Source organism: Monodelphis domestica, chromosome 2, assembly GCF_027887165.1.
Source record: "Monodelphis domestica isolate mMonDom1 chromosome 2, mMonDom1.pri, whole genome shotgun sequence".
Classification (NCBI taxonomy): domain Eukaryota; kingdom Metazoa; phylum Chordata; class Mammalia; order Didelphimorphia; family Didelphidae; genus Monodelphis; species Monodelphis domestica.
This window is the reverse complement of record NC_077228.1, coordinates 450225365-450242275: the sequence shown is the minus strand read 5'-3', so window position 1 is coordinate 450242275 and position 16911 is coordinate 450225365. Positions and strand designations below refer to the sequence as shown.

Below are 16911 nucleotides of genomic sequence, written 5' to 3'. Positions count from 1 at the left end.
GGCTCTTTCTCAGCTTCCAGAAGATCCACCTTCCTCCTTCACTTCTCAGGCTGAGAGTAAATTCTGTCCATTGGCTTTTAGAATTCTATTCACTCCTCAGAACAGTCAGCATTCTCTTTGCCCCTCCTCCAATGCTCCACAGGCTGAATCTATCAATCAGCCTGATTTCTCAAACATAGAATCTCCCCTCCTTACTCTACATAAGGTCATATAACTAGTAAGTTTCTGAGTTAGGAAATGAAATTAGGTTTTGACTCCAGGCCTAGCACTCCATCTACCAGCTGCTTCTCAGCTTTGCAGAAATTATAATAAATTCTACTGAATTTTCTCTGCTAATCATAAAATCATAAACTCAATCTTTTTTAGTCATATTTATCCATTAGTGTTCTTTATTCTAGTGAGTAGTGTAAAAAATAGACTCGAATACAGGACTACAATCCCCACAAGCCTTTGCTCCACTTCCCCAAAATGCTTTGTAATCTCACGGGAATTCTGAGGTGGGCTGAGATCGAGGAAGGATTTAAGCTGGTGGCAAAGATTTTTGGGTCTTCTTTTGGACTTCTGGTTTGGAGCAGAGGCGTCTCTTCCATGATGTGAGGTTATTTTTTCTAGGCCTCTGCCCTAGGCACATGCTTCTTACTTGTATATTCTTTAATCCTTAATCCTTAATAAACCTCTTAAAAAATATAATACTCCTTGCAGAGAGAAACCAATTTCTATCTGCCTCAGTCTCCCCATATTCCTAAATTTTAATCATTACAGTAGAGGTTTGACCACTGGAGTGGAGCCTGCAGTGCTCAGTCTCCAGTCTCTGAACTCCCATGACAAAACACCTGCAGGGGCTTCTATCTTACACCATCTATCTATCCTTACGTACACTGATATGGCAAATCCTCCTGCTATTGTCCAAGTCTCAGTTAAAAACTGATGGCTTGATCGAATTCCTCTCTCCACTCAGAGCTCAAGATAGTCTCAGCTTTTCCCAGGGGAGGAAGAAAATGTAACCTCTCTAGGTATATCTGGAGGCACATATGCACACACATGTATAAACATACATGTTCATATGTATGGATATGTGTCTACATACATGGATTCAAATATATGAAGAAAAACATTTAATGAGCACTTAATACATACAAAGCATTGTGTGCTAAGTGTTGGGGATACAAATGGAAAAGTAAGATTGCTCCTTTTCTCAAAAAGTCCACATTCTAATGGAGGGATACAAAAGGCTTTAGCTACAAGTAAAATGGAAAGGTCCTGTGGTTCTCATGATATGACAGCAAAGCAGGAGGTAATGCCTCTTCTTTAGTCATTGCCACATCAGTTTCTGTTTGCCAATGCCTAGAGGACTTTGGTGGCAACTTTCTTTTCTAGGTCTTCAGTAGCTAGCATCTAGAGAAGCAGTAGCCAGGCTTCTTCTCCACAGAGGTCATTTCCCACGATGTAAGTATTCCTACTCTCAAGCTTTTTTGATTCAGGAATCTGTGTTGTTTTGCTTAGGGTCTTAGAGGGAATGGTATTCACACTGGTGGTGGCAGTGGTGATAGTTTGACTTGCTTGGCACCTGTTGTTTCCTATCTCTCCTTCAGATTAGCTGCTGCTTTAGCCAGGCTGGCTTGCTCAAGAAAATCTTGAGATTCCCTATTTTCACTAGAAAAAAAATAATTATGCTTTTTGGTATTTTAAATAGTAAAGCCAACATTTATAGATTGTTTACTGTGCACTAGGCACTGTGCTAAGGGCTGGGGATTGGAAAAAAAAGACAAAAAGTAGTGACTCACGTTGTTAAAAGGGAAAAAACACATAACAATCAACATATAAATCTGGGGATTGGATGTAATCCCAGGGAGGAAGATATAAACTGTGGGGGCAGGGAAGTAGGCATGATCTCTTACAGGAGATGTTTAGTGCAACCCTGAGGCAGCTAGCTGCACATGGAGTCAGGAGGGGCCCAATTTCAAATCTGGTCTCAGACATTCACTAGCTGTGGGCCCCTGGGCAAGTCACTTAACTTCCATTTACCTTATTCCACAGAAGGAAATGGCAAAGCACCCCAGTTTCTTTGTCAAGAAAACTCCATACAAGGTCAGAAAGAATAGGATATGTTTGAACTACTGAACAACAACAAAGTGCAACCCTCCATCTTTACAGTTGAGGAAACTGAGGAATAGAGCAGTTGTGACCTGCAAGTACTAAGGAGCAGATTAGGCTTCAGAGTCTGGACCAAAATTCTCTGATTCAAAAATCCACCCTTTGCACTAGCTGCCTAATTCTAAGTTCAAGTCCGGTTTACTTATAGCACACTGAGTTCCAGTTCTTGTTGGGCTAATTGGTGTGCCTAATGTATAGGGTGTATTAAACGATTTTTTAAAAGCATGTCTATAAATTAAAGGCTCAAAGGGGATTTCTTATTATCATTTACGAGAAGCGAAGAAGGAAGCACCTGTTCCTGTGGCCCTTTTCTTAGCTTTCACGGCTGTAAAAATAAATTTCTGTTTTGTCTGCTCTTCCTATGAACGTGTCATAACCCATGAGAATGACCCAGCCTTAACACTTTTTGCAAAGACCATCCAGTTGGAGGTGGGGCGTGACCTCCAGTCCTCTGGCCTGAGGATTGGCTGGGTTCCAAGAGTAGGCGGGGCTGGTCGAGAAGAAGCAGGAACTTAGATGGGAAGGGGAAGAAGAGGGGAACAAGGCGCATGCCCAGTAGTACGCGAGTCTCGGTCAGAGCGGCCGAGCTCCTAGCGCGGCGGCGGATTTCTGGCCTTCGCGGCCCTCGAGCCTCTGACTTCCGGTGGTCCCGTGAGGTCGCGGTTTGCTCCGTTTCCAGGTGGGCGTGAGGAGGACTCAGTGGGGCCGCCGCCGCCGCTACCGTGGGAAGTCATGGAGAAGCTGCGGCGGGTGCTGAGCGGCCAGGACGACGAAGAACAAGGGCTGACCTCACAGGTAATGCACACCTTCCCTGAACCCAACGTGAGACACACCCCCTCCGGTGGCAGCCCCACTCGGCCCCGGGACTTCGGGGAGCGAGGCCTTTGCGCTGCCTCGGGAGCGCGGCTGATTGGCCGAGCAAGCCGGAAGCCCCGCCCCCTAGTTTCTAGGACCTCCAGCGGGCCTTGTAGTCCCTAGACGTTCTGTCCGCTACCTTCTTTGGTTTTGTTCACTCGTGCGGTTCCTCGTCCTTCTGCTTTTTTCTCTCCTTGTGGTTTCATATGATTCGCAGCCGGAAGAGACCTCAGAGGCAAATTCGGCGGATACCCTCCTTTTAACGATGGGGAAACTGAGTTCTGGAGAGAGGAAAGAAACCCTTATCCTCCCCTCTTTTTTATTCCCCGTCCCTCCCCACTCTACACTGTGGTCCTTGACTCTTCTAGGTACCAGTTTCCTCATTCATAAAATTAAGGGGTGGGATGTGTGATGGTTTTTGCATCCTCTAAAGTCACTTCCAACTCTTGAGTCCTTACCTTTCAACCCAGGCTCTTCCACCCTCCCCCTTTGCATTGTCAGAGGTACAGAACTAGTTTGGGAGGTTTGTTTTGGCACATGTGCTGCTACTTGAAGGATATATAGTTTTCTAGCATCTTGTGAACTGCATCAGAAGAACTCAGAACTAAATGTTACATTTCCTGATGAAGATCAAAAGGTGCTAGGAAATTATAAATTCATATATACAATTGATTTATGCTTTATTTTGATATTCAAAATGTGCATTTATAAATATACAACAATACGGGCAACATGTTTATATTATACATGTTATCTATGTATATATAGGTATTTATACACATGAATATATAATATGCAAATGTAATATGCAGGTGTGTCTCACCTCAGACAGTTAATAGCAATATGACCCGGTACAAGTTACTTAACCAGTTTGCCTGAGTTTCCTCCTCTTTAATAGGGATAATAATAGTACCTACCTTCCAAAGTTGTGAGGATCAAATGAGAAAATTGTAAAGTGCTTGACATATAGCAGATTCTATGTGTAACTTAGTTACATTCATGATATATCCACATGTCTATATGCTTATAGATCCATATTTATATACATATACATGGCATATATAGTTTTTTCACCAATCTCTAATTGAAATTTAGTATTTCTTATTTTTGAAAAACATTATTCTAAGAAGGGAACCACAAGCTTCACTAAACTTCCAATGGAGTCTATAATCTAAGAGACCTTAAGAACCCCAGTTTTAGTGGGTAAGTGTGGCTAATCTAGGAAGTTAGAATAATTACAAATGAAATGATAATTAAATTCAGCTAAGTACTACAATGACTGTTGTTTACAGACCATTGTAAATTATTAGTTCAGAATTATCTGTTGAAGATAAAAGTTAGGAAGATAATCTTGGTGGAAGAAAGTATGAGGATGTCATGTGACCTGATGAAGCCTTTTTAAAAAAACCCTTACCTTCCGTCTTGGAGTCAATATTGTGTCTTGGAGTCAATACTGTGTCTTGGCTCCAAGGCAGAAGAGTGGTCATTTCTTTTTTTGAGAGAATTAAAGTTGAAAGTTGTGACAGACTATCTAATTTCAAAATGAAACTTTTAAGAATGTGTTTTGAATGCTGATATCTTTTGGCTTAGTACATTATTACATCACACTATAAATAGAACTAGATGTGAACTTAAAGAACATCTATTAGAGACATCAAAAGCTGAGCCTTGCTTTGTGTGGTAAAGGAACTTACTTTGTAGTTGAGACAAGCTGAATATAGTGCATGAAAAAGATATCCCTTAGGTTCTAAAGGACAATGTGGGATAAGGGATCAATTTTTATCCAAATGTTATATTTCCTTTAGGACTTTGTATTTTGCTCTATACTCTGGAACTGATTTTAAAGTTTTAAAAAGTAAAATACCAGTACAGATTCTTTTTGGATAACTTTTCCGTTGCCAACTGTAGAAGATCCAAACTTTTTTTTTTAAACCCTTACTTTCCGTCATGGAATCAGTACGGTATAATGGTTCCAAGGCAGAAGAGTGGTAAGGGCTAGGCAATGGGGGTTAAGTGACTTGCCTATGGTCACACAGCTGGGAAGTTTCTGAGGCCAGATTTGAACCTAGGACCTCCCTTCTCTAGGCCTGGCTCTCAATCCACTGAGCTACCCAGCTTCCCCTCCCCTATCCCCCAACTCTTAAGCATGGCTGTGTTCATATTCCTCCAGAGTTCTGCCCCAACCTGCTATTCCAACTTTTCTTTCAGTTTTTTCCTAGAATTACTTTCTGGATTCCCTAACCAGAAGTAGAACTTTTCTTCCTTCCTCTGTAGCCCCATAGCACTTAGGCTTTTAAGTTTTGGTTTGTGTTATATATATGAGTTATGTTGTAGATAATATGGTAAGCTGCTTGTGGACAAGGACTTAATTTTTCTTATCTTTGTACTGCCCCTAGCCTAGTACTAAAGCACATATAGATGCTCAATCACCATTTAAATTTAATAGCTAATTGCTAAATGAGTGATAAACAGGGAGTTCCAGTACCCTAAGTTCTGAAGGAGAGAAAGAAATTATTGTGAATCTAGGTGGTGAATCTAGGGAAAGGAAGAGACTAGGGCCCAAAGGATGAGTAGAGTTTGGGTTGTCATGGGAATGAGGTAAGATCTTTCTAAAGAGATGCAAAGTTATCTGTCAAGAGTTTATTAATTTGGCAGGTGCTGTGTACCAGGCGCCAGAACACAAAGATAAAAACCAGTCTTATATCTTCAGAAATCTTGTAGACTATTGGGGAAACAATGTCTCAGTCTCTGTCTGTCTGTCTGTCTCTCATCTCTTCTCTCTCTCTCTCTCTCTCTCTCTCTCTCTCTCTCTCTCTCTCTCTCTCTCTATATATATATATATATATATATATATATTTTTATATATATATATATATATATATATATATATATACACACACACACACACACACACAAGGTATTGGCAGGGGAAGCACTATCAACTGGGAGGATTTAGGAAATGCCTTTACTAAGAGAAGACATTTGAACTGGGCTTTGAAAGAATCTAAGGAGTCTAAGAGGCTGAGGTGAGAAGGTAGTGTTATTTCAGGAGTAAGTTTGGGAGGTACAAGGAGATGAGTGTCTTGAAGATCAATTGGCTAGTCTAGATGGATGGAATCTAGTGTGAAGGGGAGTAATTTATAATTTTTGGAAAGATTTTCTGGAGCCAGATTGTGAAAGACTTTAAATGCTAAACCAGAATAGTTATTGGATCCCAGAGGTGATAATAGAAAGTAGTCTTTTGACTAGGGTAATATAACAACAATGTATGCTTTAAGAGGATTTGGCAAATGTGTGGCAATAGATATTGAAGCTAGGAGAGAGTGGATGTATTGAGGACCATTAGGATGCCATTGGCATAGTTTAGAAGAGATGATGAGGACCTAAAGTAGCATGACATTTGTAGGAGTGAAAGGAAGAGAATGAGGTGTGCAAGAGCTTTTGGGTAAGGTATTCAACAAAACTGGAAAAGTAAATGGATTTGTTGAGTGAGTGAAATGTTGAGGGTAACTAGGGTTTTCAAAATAAGTAACCAGGAGAGAAAAGGAATGGGGTAGGGGCAGGGAGAGAGACAGGGACAGAAAGAATTTAAATATAATAATTTGGAAGTTAATAAAGGAAAGGTTTTGTTTGTTCATGTATTTTTGAAACTAGACCTCTAGTTTAAAGATGAAATATAGAAGGAATTTTGGATGGAGCAAGTTCTCCCTCCCCCCACCCCAGTAATAGAACAGGAATGAAATTAACAGCACAGATGAAACTGAGGCAGAGAATTTATGTTTTGCCCATAGTCATACAGTTCCTGAGTGGCAAAACAAAAAACATCCTAAAAACTGGAACCTGTGAGAGTTGTTTAGTACTTTTTTTAGTGTAAATTTATTTTAAGGATCCTGCTGAAATGTCATTTATAGGTATATGGACTAGAATAGAAATTAAGACCATGCACTGCATTTCATCTGATTTGGAGGTGGGTGAGGGGGAGTAGGTAGAGGTAGGTATACATAATTTATGCCTCCTGTCCTTTCGCATTCTTAACTCCTAAATATATAAAATGAGAATTTTATTGATAGATTCCTTCTGATCATACTTGTTATGTTTAGGGTTGAACAGTAAAGTGAGAGGTTACTACTACTTGTTGATTAAACAAAAAACAAATGAAGGAGTAGCTCATTTTTAATATAGTCATATAACTTTTTTATGAAAAGAGAAAGGATCACAAAATCTCAGAATTAGAAGGGATTTTAAGAGTCTACTTATTCTTATTCTTATTCCTAATCCTATTCTTAAACAAGAATCCTTTCTGTAACACCCTTCAAATGTCCATTAAGCACTTGATTGAAGAATTGCCCAGAGGGAAAGACTACTATCTTCTGACATAACATCCCATTTCACTTTATTTATTAAAAGGACCTTCCATACATGAAACCTAAAATTAGAGTTTTCTGTAACTCATACCTTTTGCTTCAAGTTCTATCCTTGGTTGTCAGCGAAAGCAAGTTTCATCCCTTTTCCCTGTGATAACTTTTCAAATACAATCATGTCTTTCCTTCCCCAAGTCCCCAGTCTTTTCTTCTTCAGGTTAAACATCCCCAGATCCCTCAACTAGTCATCATGTTTCAAGATCAAAAAGGCCTATTTGCTATCTTGTTTACTCCTTTGTATTTTCGCTAGCTTATTAATGTCCTTAAAATGTGATGCTTAGAATTGAATGCCATATCCCAGATGTAATGTGACCAAGTCTATTACTTTCTTAGTCCTTTGATTTTGTGCTTCTCTTTATTGCCTAAGAACATATTATTTTTTTTCCATTTCCATATTATGTTTGACTTCTATGTTAAATTTATTGTTCACTTACTTCATTCCTTTTTGAATTTGAAAACCTCCTTTGGGGTTTTCTTGGCAAAGATGTTGGAGTGGTTTGTCATTATCTTCTCCAGCTCATTTTATAGATGAGGAAACTGAGGCAAACAGAGTTAAATGATTTTGCTCAGGATCACACAGCTACTAAGTGTCTGGGGTCCTATTTGAAATCAGATCTTTGACTCCAGGCCAGGTGCTGTATCTATTGCACCACTTAGTTTGCTAAAATCTTTAAATTTTTTTAGATGAATTAATTTCTAGTCATGGTCCTCTCGTCTTACACTTATGTGAAGGCAGATCTTGATTTTTATCAGTGTGCTAGTTGTCCCTCTCAGCTTTGTGTCATCTGCTATTTTGATCAACATTACATTTATACTTCCATCCAACTCTGATAAAGTAGAGAATTCCTTTCAACTTTGGGTTGATCTTCTAATAAATATTTTTTGGATCCAGCCATTTAGATAGTTCCAAACTGAATTGTTAATTTATGGAATTATTCATTGATTTATTTTGACCCAACTAAAGGGGTGAAATTTCCTAGGAGGGGACATGAGGTTCAGCTGCCCATTCTTGCTTTCTGTTAGTGAATTCATTGTGCCATGTGTGTTCACTGAAGAAGCAGCTGAAAGCAGCATAGTCTCATGCCTGGTGCTTCTAGTTTATGATTAGCAGAATGGATTGCTAGGAGGTCCCTTTGGATGGAGGGGGAAAGGCACTCACAGGTTTTTGGATAATTGTTGGGAAAGACAATGATGGCAGCAAGTGAGGAGTAATGCTTCAATCATGTTTTAATAAGGCAGAGAATATCGAGACAAAAGACTTGGGGGTGGTTTGGGGAGTGTGGAGGAATGGATAGGTAGTGAAGGGGAAGGGTCACACAGTCTCATAACCATGGAGACCATCAAAGTCAGGACCACTCAGGCAGCATGTACCTGTAGCATGTTGAAGAGTGCTAGGGTGCTGTAGGGTAGAGAAGAGGAATTTGGGCTCCCATTTTGTAGGGTTTTGGTCATGGGGGACAGACTCTTACCCATCTTACATTAGGCTTAGTTTATTTTTATTATTAGCATAATGTTTTGCTGGTATTTTGCTTGTCTGTTCATGTTTGGAGCTTATCTGAAGTTTACAGATCAAGAGCAGTTAGCAGGACTGAAGGGCCATTGCATTAAGGACTAGCTGGCTTCTCCTAATTTAGTACATAGTTTCAGGATGTGGCTTTAGTTAATTTATGAGGCATTTGTCAGTGGCTCCTATGCTTCCCTAATTTCTGAGACAATTTGAAAGTAGATGTCATGCTCCCTTAATTTGTGGAAGTTTACAAGTGATTTCTATTTCTACCTTTGCAATCTTATTTCTTATTATTACTTTATACTAGCTATTTATAAACTAACTTAGTTGGGGACAAGGGGAAAAGGGGTAGTGGTTAAGGGATCAAAGCAAGAATCAATTTCAACACATAAACCCTACCTAATTATTCTGCCATCTCTTCATCCTGACCATAAGAAATAGTGGTGTTTTATCCACAGAGCCAAGTTAGATTTGGGTCTCCATTGAATGGGGCTAAGAGATTTAACTTTGGTGACAAGTGCTGTCACAGGTGCTAAATGAAATGTTCCCTGCATTCTTTGCCATTACCATCTTCCAAAAGAAAGCCTGATGCCATTTTAAATAAATTCTGGTGAAATCCACTTGTGTACCCCAAACCACAAAGATTGAGGTTAATCTAACTGTTCCAGTGTCAAGAACCTCACTGCCACTATAATTGATGTTACTGTGCCTTTTGAGATAGATGCTTAGCTTTCTAATCAGCCATAATTAGCAAAATTGAAAAATATCCAATTAGTGTGCCAAGAAGGCTATGGAACAGTGGCAATCTGGATATTGGGAGGCTGGGAGTAGCAAAATAAGCTGAAAATTAGATGTATTTAAATCTAATGAGAAAACTAATAGTGTGAAACTTGATTAGGTGGGAGTAGATATAGACACTGATATATATATATATATATATATTTACTGGTGTGATACAGTATACAGAATGAAGATAAATTAAAGACGACGATAAGTTACTTTTATAGTTTTGTCTTTCTTAATTTGAAAAGTTAGTAATGATTCTCCTTATATAAAGGATCATTACAAATATTTTTATTTTTATTAGAGATAGATACTGATTTTAACATATATGGTTTTTAAATGTAGTTGCTTTACAATGCTGCTTATTTATTAAAGAAACTTCTGAGATGAATTATTGTGTGGAAGTAACCAGTTATATGTCTATTTTTAAAAAATATTTATGAATAAAGGGAAAATATCTCCATCTTGGCCATAAGAAAAACATGAAGTATAATGCCATATTTGCTAAAATTAGTTAAGATTTTTAAAGTATTAACATTTCTTGTTACCTATCAGTTTAGTTATCCTTTTTTTAAAAATGGAAATAAGGTTATTATGCTTGATGAAGAATGACTTTCTTATGATCAGTTGCTTCATTTCTTTAAAAAAGAGGGGGGATAGATTATTGGTACATGGTGAATATTTTTCCAACAAATCATACAAACCCTTTTGCAAATAACATTCCCTCAGAAAACTTTGAATTTTCATTATTATTGTCAGAAAAGATGAATGGTATATTTTATATTTGGTGACATATCAACAGTGACTAGACATTCTTTTTTTGAAGTTCATGTTATATAAATTTATTGCCATTTATTTATTTATTTATTCATTCCTTCATTCATTATTTGTTTGTTTGTTTATTTATTTATTTATCTATCAGTGGTTGTTGCCTTTAGGCTCTGGGTATTCTCCTTCCTTCCTAAATGAGTCTAGTCCCTGGCTTAAGTTTTTCTCCCATTTCCATCTTCTACCCTTATACTAGGGGACTAAGTCCCTACATATATTGATATCCATTCAAGTAACCTAACTTCCTGTTTGCCAATCTGTTGAATTCTCCTGACTTCTACTCTACCTCAGCTGCATGGACAGATGGTCATCTAAAGTGTCCCATTTCCATGTTCAAGAACTTTGAATCCAAGAAACAAGAATCCTTTATCTGATTATAATATTTTATCATTTCAACTTTCCATTCTCATATCCATTCTTTCTTATCTTCAGTCACTTCCTTTCTATTGGCCCTTTTCCTGCTGCCCCAAAACATTCTTATGTGTCTCCCATCCTTAAAAAAAAAACAAACAAAAAAATGTGGTTTTAATATGTCCCATCTCTCTTTTCTTCTCTCCCCCAACTTCCTTTTTTTTTTTTAAACCCATACCTTCTATCTTAGAATCAATCAGTTCTAAGGTAGAAGCAAGGTATAAGGGCTAGGCAATTGAGGTTAAGTGACATGCCCAGGATCATACATCTAGGAAGTGTCTGAGACCAGATTTGAACTGAGGTCCTCCCAACTCCAGGCCTCATACTTTATAAACCATTGTAATACCTAGCTGCCCCTTTTCTTTTTTATGACAAATCTCTTTGAGAAAGCTGTCCACAATCTAAGTCTCCACTTTTCTCTTCTTACTCATATTTTAATCCTTATTGTTTGGTGTCTTACCTTGTCAAAATTGAAGAATCAACATTGAAGCTGCCCTTTCTAAAGTTATCCATGATCTCTTAATTACCAAGTCTAATGACCTCTTCTCAAGTCTTGGTTTTTCTTTACTTCTCTGCAGCATTTGACCTTTTCCTCCTGGATATTCTTCTCTAGGCTTTCATAGCACTACTGTCTCCTGGTTCTACTCCTACTTGTCTAACTGCTTCTTCTCATTTTTCTCTGTCAAATCTTTATTTAGATCACTCTCAGTAGTTGTGAGTATCTTGTCCTGGCCCTCTTCTCTTGTCCCCATGTTGGGGGACTTGGCTAATGGCTAAACAAAATATGGTATATGATAGTAATAGAATACTATTGTTCTATAAGGAATGATGAACAGGATGACTTCAGAAAGAACTGGAAAGACCTATGTGGTCTAATGCACAGTGAAATGAGCAGAACCAGGAGAACATTATACACAGTAAATGAAATATTGTTGAATAATCATATGTGACAGACTTTGTTACTAATAGCAATACAATGAGCTAGGACAATTCTGAGGGACTTAGGGGAAAGAACACTATCCACCTCTAGAGAAAGAATTGTTGCAATATAAATGCAGATATATGATTTATACCTGTTTATTTGGATATTATGATTTGGGGTTTTGGTTTTATAAGATTATTCACTTACAAAAATCAATAATATGGAAATATGTTTTGCAGGATAATACACGTATAACCCAGATTGAATTGCTTGTCAACCCGAGGAGAGGGGAGGGAAGCAGCGAGAGAGACAACATGAATCATATGACTTTGGAAAACTTATGTGGAAATTTATTATCAAAATAAAAAAAAGATAATACATTAAAAAAGGATACCACAATTCTACCTATCACCCAGGTCAACATCTTTGGTGTGAGGGCTAACACTAGAGTCTCAGAGGAGATAAGGAGGCATTTTTAAGAGATGTTGTAAAGGTGAAAAGGTGAAATGGCCTTGCCAACAGATTGGTTTTGGTTATGGGGATGAGAGTTAGTGAGGTTTCCAGGTGTAGGGAATAAGCAGTGAAAAAGCACAGTCTTTTGAATTAAGTATCAGCAGGAAGACCAGCATAGTTAAATCATAAAATAAGTGAAGGAAGAAAAAGGATTCTTGACAATGCTGACTTGCTTTCTTGGTTGCTTCCCTTCCTCCCTCCTTTCCTTCCTTCTTTTCTTAATTCCTTCCTTCTTTCCTTTTAGTTCATACTCTTTTTTGCTAATTCTCAGTGTGCCATGTAAAACCTCAGTTGTTTAAATCTGTATTTCTCCTTTTTAGTGATCTAGAACAAATTATCATGTGGTCATTTATTAGTCTTTAGTTCTCATATAGACAAATCATATTCATTATTTACCTTTTTTTACTCTTAAAAAGTGAAACCAGTTATATACCTATATGATGCTTATTATACATAAATATCCTTAATATCAAACTTTTATCAGCAATATTTGATAAAAATTATTGCCCTTCTCTACAGTAGCTTTTCTTTTTAGTCTACATTTATCTGTTACTATAGCTAGCATTTCTAGAATATTAGGTAGTTGCCTGGTGAGGTAACAAGCTCCTAACCAGGTTCCCTGTTTGTCTGCTTGATACTTAGCTCTTACTGACTTTTTCTTTGGATATTTTTGGTGTTATGAACATTTTTTTTTAAATTTTATTTAGTCAATTTAGAACATTATTCTTTGGTTACAAGAATCATATTCTTACTGTACCTCCCCTCCCCTTACCCCTTCCCACAGCCTACACACAATTCCACTGGGTTTTACACATGTTCTTGATCAGAACCGATTTCCATGTTGTTGATGTTTACATTAGGATGATCATTTAGAGTCTATATCCCCAATCATATCCCCATTGACCCATGTGATCAAGCAGTTGTTTTTCTCCTGTGTTTCTGTTCCCACAGTTTTTCCTTTGAATGTGGATAGTGTTTTTTTCTCATAAATCCCTCCAAGTTGTTCAGGATCATTGCATTGCCACTAATGGAGAAGTCCATTACATTCGATTGTACCAAAGTGTATCAGTCTCTGTGTATGATGTTCTCCTGGTTCTGCTTCTCTCACTCTGCATCAATTCCTGGAGGTCATTTTAGTTCACATGGAATTCCTCCAGTTCATTATTCCTTTGAGCACATTCCACATGAGTATTCCATCACCAACATATACCACAATTTGTTCAGCCATTCCCCAATTGAAGGGCATCCTCTCATTTTCCAATTTTTTGCCGCCACAAAGAGTGCAGCTATGAATATGCTAGTACAGGTCCTTTTCCTTATTATCTCTTTGGGGTATAAACCCAGCAGTGCTATATAGCTGGATCAAAGGGCAGACAGTCTTTTTTCACCCTTTAGGCATAGTTCCAAATTGCCCTCCAGAATGGTTGGATCAATTCACAACTCCACCAGCTATGCATTAATGTTCCAATTTTGCCGCATCCCCTGCAACATTCATTACTTTCCATAGCTGTCATGTTAGCCAATCTGCTAGGTGTGAGGTGGTACCTCAGAGTTGTTTTGATTTGTATCTGTGGTTATAAGAGATTTAGAACACTTTTTCATGTGCTTATTAATAGTTTTTATTTCTTTATCTAAAAAATGCCTATTCATGCCCCTTGCCTTTTTATCAGTTGGAGAATGGCTTGATTTTTTTGTACAATTGATTTAGCTCTTTATAAATTTGAGTAATGACCTTTGTCAGAGGTTTTTGTTATGAAGATTTTTTTCCCCAATTTGTTGCTTCCCTTCTAATTTTGGTTGCATTGGTTTTGTTTGTACAAACCCTTTTTAATTTAATGTAATCAAAATTATTTTTCATTTTGTAATTTTTTCTAGCTCTTGCTTGGTCTTTCCTTTCCCCAAGATCTGACATATATACTATTCTGTGTTCACCTAATTTGCTTATAGTTTCCTTCTTTATATTCAAGTCATTCACTCATTCTGAGTTTATCTTGGTGAGTGTTGATCCAAACCTAATCTCTTCCTTACAGTCTTCCAATTTTCCCAGCAGTTTTTATCGATAGTGGATTTTGGTCCCAAAAGCTGGTATCTTTGGCCTTATCATAGACTGTCTTGCTGAGGTAACTTACCCCAAGTCTATTCCACTGATCCTCCTTTAAGCAAGTACCATATTGTTTTGATGATGTTTTAAACATTAAAAAAATTCTCTATTATTATTATTCCTTGGCTCTTCCTTTTCCTTTGGTACACAAATTACCAGTCCCTGAGATTGACTGCTCTTAAACCTTATTCTCTTTGTTTTCCTTAACTATAAAATTTTAAGTCAATTTCTGAAAGGTTTGGGGTATCAAACTTTTATCAAAGACAGTACGAAATTTTCTCAACCTATGCACTTTCTTCTTATTTAGTTGAATTGGTTTTATTTACACAAACATTTTAAATTTGTATATAAATCTCTTAAGATTGTAATTTATGTATTAGTTGTCAATCTGCAATGGCAGAAGGAGGGAATTTACACACTGGCAGAGCTCCTCACACCAACAAAATTACTGACTTCCTCTCCTTCCCTCCCCTTATACATATGTATTCTCTCTGCTAAAGCTAGAAACTGGTTTCATGAGCAGCATTCTCTGATACCAAGAAATTATTTTATTATTGCTTCTCTTCCTAATAATATACTTTGAAGTAATTGAATGAAGAAAATTGCTCTCACCATTCACATGAGAATTTCAAAAGTGCCTACTTAGAAAGTCTCTTGATGGGTAGCTTCTGACAGTGACTTTTGTAGAGGATTATTAAGTGAAAAATGTTGCTAATGGTGCTTGGAAAGTTATACAGTGTCTATTATGGATCAATTCTTTATTATACCATATTCATTTAAATGGGAATTCTAGATTATATCAGATTTACATTTCATAAAATATAAAAAATTTAGTTTAATTGCATCAAAGAAGTATTTTCAACATTTATAGGTTACTTGCTTAACTTTTGTAATGTTCCTTTTGCTTAGAATGTAAGTTTTTGTTACTCTCTCCTTTCTCCTTTCTCCTTTCTCCTTTGCCTTGCATATGAAGTTCTATGTTTAGCTTTTTAGATTGATACAAAACATTAGCAAAAATATCAGGGTGGATTGAAAAATAAGATACTTTGTCACATCATAATTATACCAACAAAAAGTAATAAAAGTTGCTGCATATTACATTTTAATAAATACATGAATAAAACATTTACTAAACATGTACTATATGCTAGTCATTGTGCTAAACACAGTGAAGAGCATTTTAAATACTTTCATATACTTTGTCTCATTTAAAATGTTTGGAGGTGGTTTTTTTTTTAATCATTGTCTTTTGGAGGATAGAATCAAAATAGCAGAGTGAGATTGAAATAGAAAATGATAATCTGTGTGACACTATTACTTGTTATAATGACTGATATGCTCTGCTACTAAGTATGGACACCTGGTGATGCTTAGTTACAATGGAGGTAGAGGTACTACAGAGATGGGGAGAGATGGAGCCACAGGGATGCTGCCACAGGGGATTACTCTAGATAGATACTGGGGAATGCTCTGGGGTTTGCCTACTGATCCCTACTGGTGGACACAAGCCCAACAAGAAGTCTTAGAAGAGTAGCAGGCAGGAAAAAAAAAATTTAAGACTAGAGTAGCAGAAGAAAAAAAGGAAAAAAAACCCCAAGCTATGTAAGAAAGTTAAGAAAAGATAATTAACATTATGGAGGAAAATAACTCTTTAAAAATTAGAATTGGCTAATTCAGTGATGGACAACTTTTTGAGTTTGGTGTCAAAATTTGCCAAAAAACCGAGCATAACTTGGGAGATGTGTCACTTTGAGAAGAAAAAAAACATAATTTTGCAATATTTGTAGTTTAAATAGCAAAAAATGTATAATTGTAATATATAACTATTTAATAAACCAAAAACTATTTAACTTACCTGCTTAGTGACTTCTTTGTTCATCTGTTAGTCCGTTTCTTTTGTTGGTCTTGATATTATTTAACTTGTGTGGGGTGCTGTGAACTAAGATAAGTGAAGGGGAAGGGGAATTCTTTAACTAACCTACCTATTAGTGACCTTTTTGTTGCTGAATTTCATTGGCTAAATCTTCAATTGAAGGTTGGTATTTTGTATACTTCAAGTCCAAGCAAGAGCTACTAACTTCATCTATCAGTCTGTTTCTTTTGTTGGTTTTGATATTATTTAACATTGAGAATAAGGTCTCACAAAAGAATGTAGAGGGAAAAATTGAGAGTAAAACCATTGCTATATTTTTCAGGGTGCTAAAAGTGTCAGGTAATCTGTTCCAGGCATGCCTCCTTTGCACATGGGCCAGAGCCCCGCCCAGTCTTCCACTGGCCCCTCCCTTCTTCAGCCTGCTGGCCCAGGGGTGCTGTGAGAGCAGTGCTTGCTAGCCTGCCTGTCTGTGTATACTCCTTACCTGCTCAAGCTCCTCTTCCCCACCCCCACAGGAGCCCCACATGCCCAAGTGGCCTGGTG

The 16911-nt window shown here is 37.4% G+C and overlaps 1 protein-coding gene across 1 annotated transcript in view; it reads left to right on the top strand.

The window, feature by feature from the left end:
* The first annotated feature begins 2645 nt into the window (after positions 1-2645).
* The window catches only part of SFT2D1 (SFT2 domain containing 1), a 37388-nt gene continuing 23122 nt past the window's right edge, over positions 2646-16911 (top strand). The window contains exon 1 of the mRNA XM_001371664.4: positions 2646-2949. Coding sequence (XP_001371701.2) covers positions 2887-2949 — 63 coding nt within the window. The 5' untranslated portion in view covers positions 2646-2886. The remainder of the gene's footprint in view (positions 2950-16911) is intronic.